The sequence below is a fragment of the Populus alba genome, chromosome 8, assembly GCF_005239225.2.
Source record: "Populus alba chromosome 8, ASM523922v2, whole genome shotgun sequence".
Taxonomy (NCBI): Eukaryota; Viridiplantae; Streptophyta; class Magnoliopsida; order Malpighiales; family Salicaceae; genus Populus; species Populus alba.
This window is the reverse complement of record NC_133291.1, coordinates 14,686,958-14,695,250: the sequence shown is the minus strand read 5'-3', so window position 1 is coordinate 14,695,250 and position 8,293 is coordinate 14,686,958. Positions and strand designations below refer to the sequence as shown.

Below are 8,293 nucleotides of genomic sequence, written 5' to 3'. Positions count from 1 at the left end.
GAGAGACTATTTGATGTATTAGTATTAAAAATAATGAAAAATTATTATTTTAATGTATAAAAAAATAGTTTAAAAAATAATATTTAATAGCCAATAGCGTTGATTAATAAAGCGAGGTAGGTGAGATGGGCTAGTCATCCGTGTTCCTGCAGATGAAGGTTGGTAATCTGATTAGGAAGTGGTTAAGTGGATGATAAAGTTGTTAATTTGTTTTAGAATCTGGCCCTTCAAAGATATATAACAAATTGCTAACATGCTGGAGGTTGAGCGATGTCCGTTTGTTTATGTGGTTGTTAAGTGTTTTTGTAAAATATTAATTTTTTTTATATTTTCATGTCATTTTTATTATATAAATATTAAAAATAATATATATATATATATATTATTATTATTTTGATATAATTTAAAAAAAAAAAACACTTTAAAAAATAATTATTAGAATAATAAACACAAAATATACAGTTGGCAGGCCCACCTATCTTACGTCCAAGGCAAGCAAACATGATTGAAGAAGCTGTCAGCTACAACACTCTAATAAATTATGTTAAAAACCAAGACTTTCCCAGCTTTGGTGCGGTTATGGTGATAGGTTACCAGACGGAGGTTTATACCTCACAACCACTCTTGTTGCCAAACCTGACACCCTCACACCAAACTGACAGATGAAAGGAGTGGAGAGGAGAGGGACATGATACACTTCAGACAATGATAGATTAGAGGCTAAGGCTGCAATGGATGTGGCTCTTGTTGAGAATTTCCTGATTTTCCTTCCCAAATATTCCATTGGAGATGGAGTCCTGACCACAGTTGTTAATTTAGTTTCGTTTCGTTTGGAATGACCGAAATATTTTATATTAATTTAAAAAAATAAAATAAAACAAAACAATTTTTATCTTATTTTAAATCTCGGTTTGTTCCGGATTTTTCACTTAAATCTCGGCCGGAACATTTCAGTTTCATTTCATATATTTTGTTCCGCTTTTAAAAAGCCATTGAATCAAATTGAATCTTGTTCAATTTCATTAATTAAACCACCCAAGTATAAAAAGCTCTTTTTCATTACTATTTTTAATAGCAATGATATTAATAATAATATTGAAAATTATTATTACTATTTTTATTAACAATGATATTAATTTTTTAAAATTAGATTTACCACTAATATATATTATTTATATTCATATTGTTTTTTTTCATGTTTATACCTTGTAGGAATTTGAGCAAATTAAAGAATGTTTTAGATTTCATTAGCTTTGATAACATTAACCTAACTTTATATTTAAAATATTTTATTTTCATAATATTTTAATATTTTGTTTAAGTTAAATTACTTTAAATTAAAGATCTATTTAATCTTGACTATTTAGAAATATTTTAAATTTTAAAATTATATTTGTTGTTTAAAATTATATTTGTTTGACATTGTGTTTGTATTACATAATTTATAATTAATTCATAATATATATATATATATATATATATATGAACAATACAACTCCAAAACGGCGCGCTGACAAAACTAATACATTCTATTTCAATTAAAAAAACAAAATACCTACCAAAAATAAATTCGACAATCTTGGTCCAGACCTTTGAGCATAAGCCCCCTAGAGAAGGTTCTAGCCACTCCCCTCAACATGAGGATTCAGTTTCTTAAGGTCTTTGATTTAATTATATTCATTAACCAAACAGGCTAAACTTCTAATTAACTTTGATTACTTGAAAAACCCTATAGTTCAATCCACAAACCAAAAAAAAAATTGCTTTTTTCCCATCATCCGTCCTGTTACGTATTTGAAATTCCTTCCAATTGACCAGAGGATTACCAGGCTATGCAGAAAGAAAAATCCTCAGATCAAATGGTAAACAACTCAATACTCATTTAATCATATGATTACAATAATTACTACTTTGACAAAAAGAAAATTGATTAAAAGCTTATTATAAAACATCACTTATTCATTTAATCATGATTACACTACCACCCCAGCATCAATTCACCAGTTATAGAGGCCGTGGATAAGTGTTTCTTTGATCATGAATGCTTCTGATGGAGTCATCTAAGCAGCATCCTTTCTCTTTCCACCCTGTACATCAAACGACTTTATAGTGAAGTGGTGGGTTAGCAGCATGATTGTAAGAAGGCAACCTGACTCATTGACATCTTCCCTCCTAGCAAACGGAGAAGGCAACATTTCCTATCATGCATTCTGAATATTTTTGATTCTTCGAAAGCTCTATCATGTTCAAGAATTTAAAGAACACAGCTGCATTCCAGCGCAACTCACGGTGCAGAGTTCCACTTCCAAGTAGGAATTTCACTAACAAACTTACACAGTTCCACAAGCATGTCAAAATATATGGGAAGGCTTCATGACACAAAGACAGTTCAAAATCTCTAAGCTTCAAGTAATAATTTCAATTTGTATAGATGAACTATAAAGAACAAACAAAATATGATACTGACATTCCACCTTGAGACCATAAAATAGTGCAAATTAGGGCATGGCACCTCCTGGATCACGACATCCACTAAAAGTAAAAGATATACCAACCAGAAATGATAGAACATATGACAAGTTGAGAAACGGCCCAGTATAAATAAACAGTATCACTTTGCACAGTGGACTTCATGCCTTGGATTTGCTACCAAGTAGACTATGGACAAAAAGTCACCACAAAGAATAGTAACCAAATTTTATGATACATGAGGGAGTCATGACAGACGAGGACTCCTAAAGAATAGTAACGAAATTTTATGATACTTGAGGGAGCCATGACATACTAGACTAGAAGTCCTCGTCCATCTTGAAAACATAGTTTTTCCCACCATCTTGCAGGCTTGACATAACAGAAGCCTTTTGATAGTCCCCTACCCTTCTCTCAAAGAAATTTGCTTTCCCTCTGCACAATGAAACAAGCAGGTAAAAATAAAACAGTGAAAATTGAGTTCCAAGTAGAAGACACCATACTTGATAGGCTACAGCATCAAAATTCATAACGTGCAAGGCCAAAACATTGGCTTTTTTTTCTTTCTTTAAAATGCCAACTAATTTACATGTGAAAAGCCCTTTGTGACATTACCACCTAATCCCATTTTTGCACAACTCAGGCTGACATTTAATATGGTGGAAACAATCTGTAGACACCTTTTCAATATCAGTTTCGACTATTACTACCCTGTCCCCTTCTTTTACAAGGTCAAACTCCTTTGTTTTTCACACTCCCACACTTAGTGTGCTGAAACCACAGACCCACTACGGACCAATGCTTCTAAAAAGAAATACTTTTTTTTGTCCACGCAGTTTATGATAGAAGTTAGAACTCCATGGTTGATGGGTTTTAAAATATACTAATTTCTAAGAGGCACCAAGCAGAGGCATATGGTGCTTTGTTGAAAATGATAAACCAGTTCTGCCAAAGGGCAAAGCAACAAAAAAATAAGACAAACGAATCAGGTGAGGATGTCCCAGCCATTTAGCAATGCATTCACAAGGTTACTATACTCACTGCAAGGATATGAATTCCATCCAATCAAAGGGATTTTCAACATTGTACTTCTTCTGATAACCTAAGGCAACCTGAAAATAAAGAATACAAACATGTAAATTTCCTTTTCTGATGATGAATGACGAAAAAGAAGGGCAGGATATCAATGAAGAAATACCAAAAGACGGTCAGCAACAAACTTTATGTAGTCGCTCATCAGTGTGGCATTCATGCCAATCAATGCACATGGCAAGGCCTCACAGACAAACTTGGTCTCAATTTCCACTGCTTCACCAACAATATGGTAAACTTTTTGCCAATGAAGTTGCCTCTGCAACAAACTGTAAACAACAAAAACATAGATGTTTCCAGTAAATGTTTTTCCCATTATATTAGAAACACGAGGAGATCTGTGCATCGATGTGGCTCAAGTATTAAAGTCAACAATTAAAATATATATAAAGAAAAACAAACAAGAGAGAAAAATCTAACCTATAAAGAAGGCAAGCAAAGTCACAATGCAGCCCCTCATCTCTAGATATTAGTTCATTTGAGAATGTCAAACCTGGCATCAAGCCTCTCTTTTTAAGCCAGAAAATGGCACAGAAGCTGAGACCGACAATATACAAACATCGTATATAATCTTAATATGCGATATGAATGCCAACAGAGGAAAAAAGAAACAAAGATCAAATATCACAAATAACATATAGCAGTATTTTTGTTGTAATATTTAAAGATCATTACCTTCCTGAGAAAAAGATTCCTTCAATACAAGCAAAAGCAACAAGTCTCTCTGCAAAAACCATGGAACTGAAAAATGGAGAAGAGTGAGAAATCATTGAAAGCATGTGTTTCAGCAGGAACACAAGCTCACAAAGCACTTCTAATCCTCTTAGCAGAGTTTTTATTTACTGTTTTAAAAGTATCAGAGAAGAATGTTGTACACCTCTGGATCCAATCCAATGCCCACTTTGCCTTCTCAGCCACACAAGGAATGTTTTCAATAGCATTGAACAACCTATGCTTCTCCCTTGAGTCCTTGATGTATGTCTCCAAAAGCAAACTATACATCTCTGAAGATGAGAAACATAAATCTTCCGAATCATGATGTTTGTAATGCACCACAAGAGAAAAATCCACTAACTTCACTCACAAAACTCTACCAGAATGAATGTTCTCCATTGCAATTTGAAATCCATAGAATGCCCGGGCCTGAGACAAAGAAAATATCTTATTATTAGACCGTCAGCTTGGAAAAACCAGAAGCTGATTGCTCAAAATATGCATCCTTGACAACACCTAGACCACAAAGAATCAGCTTAAAATGAATATGAAGTGGTCACAGATTGTCAGAAGCAGTATTGGGTGATTGCATTCAACACACAATAAACAACTTGAAGCAAGCATGATATTTAAAATGAGATCAAAATCCAGGTAGAGCATGAATATACCCGTAACTGAAAAGGTAACAAAAGATTCTTAGGAGCTTAGCCAAGAAATTCACCTCCGGAATTTGAACATCATTTAGAAATCTTGCAGCCAAATTTTCCAAAACAATCCCATCAGATGCAGCAAAAAATGCCAGCACATGGCTTATGAAGTGTTGCTCTGAATCAGACAGTGCTTCCCATTGCTGCATGTCCTGGGAGAGATCAACCTCCTCAGCTGTAATAACACTAACAAGTTAATTAAACAAATCAATGATAAAAGGCAAACAAGGCAAATAAAAAAATGAGTTCTCAAGAAGAAACAGCATGCAGGGAACCTGAAATTTCAACAAACAGAGATATCAAGAGCACATTCATCAGTAACACAAAAGGAGAGGGGAAGGAGGGGCTGCATTCTCTCGTACTGTCACTCTCATAAACTCAATATGATTTTTTCGTATCATTTCCACCAACACACTAACAATACTCACAACATGGCAGTTGGCATTGCCTTCTTACAAAATATCAGTAGAATAATTATTGTCTGGCCAGAAGCGATCAACCTGTCTACTGTAATATACTTCCTTACTCCATGTTCATGAGAGCCCCAACATTATCATTGTAGAAGACTGCATTGATCTTTTTCATCACAGCTGTAAAACAAACTTCACCTATTGTAACCACTACAGCTCCCCCAACATTGTTGGATGGACAGAGGGTACCCATGAAGTCAAAACGATTTAACTTTTGAACAAGCAGCTTATTGTGAACTGAAATGGAAAACAATCAGCTTCACCACATCCACCTTTCTACAGATTACTGCCTACCACTCATTGCTGTTAAGCATAGCTAACATACTTGAATTTGTAGAACTTACTTTTTGGCATGACGAGACTTCTCAATTGCATAGCTCACAATCTTGCCCATATCTACTACCCTGCTTTGATTCTATAGAAAACATCTTCACCCATTACCATAAACCACAGCTAATCTAATATACATGAGATTTTTAGAATTTACTCTTTAGCATGATGAGACTTCTCAATCGCATAGTGCTCGCATAATCTTCTCCATATCTACCACCCTGCTTTGATTCCATGGGCAATATCTTCTTCATTGTCTCGTTCTATTGGTGAGATGCAACAAAAGTACAGAAAAAGGCCCCCATAAGACAACTCCGTTCCATCCAAACCAACACCATTTCTTTCTCAACTCTTGGTTTTCGCTAAAATTGAAATGCATATATATTACCATTTAGTTCAGTGTAGGGTAAAACCTCCAACTTCTGAGCACTCATCTCCAATCATGTGTAACATCATCATCAAGTTGGATGCACCATGAGATATCCTAACTAATAACATGCCAAATCATTGTTTAAAGCAAAAGGACAATATCTCTATAATCAATCCAGTAAACTCTGCAAAATTACGTATAAACTCACATTCCTATCAGACCTGAGACAGTCACATTTCATGGACCACACTAAACCAAATTGGCAGGACAGATGTTGATGAATTGAATCCAGATTAATTATATAACAGCACATCCTGACAATGAACCATGCTTCCAAATATTTGAACTACCTAGTAGTAGATAAGGAAGAAAAGACATGTGCACACTTCTCCAATTCACCGTACATAAAAATAAAGAAGCTGGCTGGCTTCTTCTTATACAGAAGCAACAAGTTCACATTCGGATTTTCTATCTCAGCAATCCTCGATAGCCCACTTATGGAAAGACATAGTTTTTAAAGGAAAAAAGGTTTTTCTAGAAATTGATACGGAAAAAGGTTCCAAATTTAATAGAAATTTGATGACAGGAAGCATTTTTACAATACAACAAAGGAAACCCACTTCCAAAAAATAAAAATTCCCTCTTTCCATCGAACTATCTAGCCATGCAATTGCAAATGCCCACTACAAAGAAACAACCATACCAGAGCGAGAGACAGTTAACAAATTAAGAGAGAGAGCAAAGGAGAGAATTACCTGTCCAGAAACTGGCCTCAGCCTTCTTATACATCTCCCAAAGCTCCTTATATCTGATTGGAAACATGCAAAACCTCTGGTTTTGTTCCTTCAGTATTGGCTCCTGTTCGTCTTCTTCCCTGATCCTTTCACTCTCTGTTCCATTTCTTAAAGAACCCATTTTCTTTTTTTACAGTTTTTCTTTTGTGGAGAAAGGAAAATAAAGAAGAGAAACCCTACAAAAACCCTTCTTGCCTACAAAGAGACACCGTCAGAAGTCATTTGCGTCTGATTTTCACCTTTTTGCTTCTTCCTTTGTTTTTGTGCAATGGGAAGGCACAGGGAATTTTGGAAAACAGTCTCGTTTGAACCTTGTTTTGTATTTTTTTTCTTCATAAATTCTGTTTGTTTTGGCTTTTATCCAGAAATTTTGTTTATCAGTTTAATTGATTTATTTATTTAAATACATTCATCAACTGTTCTATTCACAATTAAAAAAAAAATTCAAGTTATAAAAGCCATTGATAATGCTCATAAGTCATAACTTCTTTATTTTGCATTAAAAAACTAATTTTCTAAGACCTGTAATAGAGCACGAGTAAAGTTGCGAGTTATTCACCAGCCCATAAAATTACCTTTGCTAAACCCTTTTTTTTTTTTTTTTTCTGATTTTTGAAATTTCTCTGGTGTTTTTACAGTAATCAAGGACTTTGGGTTTTTTTTTTTTAAAAAAAATAAAATTGAAATTCATCTTTATTTTTTTAAACATTAATTTTTGTTTTCATAGCCTGGGAGCATTTTTGTCAAGGTATAATGTTGAATGTGTATTGTCATTGTTATTCATGGGATGTCAAGTTCGGATGCTTTTATGCATTTTGCATGTATGTCTAAACTATACTAATTGGTTCACATTTTGTCATGAGTCGTACCACTATTTTTAGATGTAAAAAAAAGTGCAGTGAAATTTTAACAATAAACTCATGTATATGAAGTAATTTTTTTAAAAAATATCAAGATAATAATATTTTTTGATCGATCTGAGTTAACATAATTTAACATGTCAAATTAGCGACTCAAGTCATGGACTTGACTTGATTTAATTGCATCAATTTTTTGAAATATTTTTATTTAATTATATAATAATTAAAATTTACATTATTTGAAAAATAACCGGATATAAATTTTACAAAAAATAATAAGGACGGTAAAAAGAATTACTCAAAAATATGAAAACTAATTGAATCTTAAAAATCAAAATTGAATATGATCTACCATTTTCTAACATTTTTAGAGGAAAAAATCATCATTATTCAATTTCTTTTGTTAAATGAAACCCTTTAACACTAAGATTGGCCTTTTTGATTGTCAAATTCATGACAATTGTACCCTCCTCGTGGGAGCACGACA

The 8,293-nt window shown here is 33.5% G+C and overlaps 1 protein-coding gene across 4 annotated transcripts; it reads right to left on the bottom strand.

The window, feature by feature from the left end:
* Window positions 1–1,850: 1,850 nt before the first annotated feature.
* LOC118061093 (ribonucleoside-diphosphate reductase small chain A) lies at window positions 1,851–7,305 on the bottom strand. Of its 4 annotated transcripts, XM_073410720.1 has the most exons (11): window positions 6,908–7,045; window positions 6,171–6,270; window positions 5,797–6,045; window positions 4,997–5,157; window positions 4,656–4,704; window positions 4,439–4,565; window positions 4,237–4,302; window positions 3,982–4,098; window positions 3,668–3,830; window positions 3,511–3,581; window positions 2,444–2,904 (listed from the first exon to the last, which is right to left on the bottom strand). In XM_073410720.1, exons 3-11 carry the CDS (start codon window positions 5,825–5,827, stop codon window positions 2,790–2,792), a joined length of 900 nt encoding a protein of 299 aa, XP_073266821.1. In that variant the 5' UTR covers window positions 5,828–6,045; window positions 6,171–6,270; window positions 6,908–7,045; the 3' UTR covers window positions 2,444–2,789. The 4 variants fall into 4 exon arrangements, with proteins under 4 accessions (XP_034930372.1, XP_073266821.1, XP_073266823.1 ...); XM_035074481.2 differs by lacking the exons at window positions 5,797–6,045; window positions 6,171–6,270 and adding an exon at window positions 1,851–2,329 and having other exon boundaries at window positions 2,786–2,904; window positions 6,908–7,305; XM_073410722.1 differs by lacking the exon at window positions 6,171–6,270 and having other exon boundaries at window positions 5,797–6,144; window positions 6,908–7,048.
* Window positions 7,306–8,293: the final 988 nt, after the last annotated feature.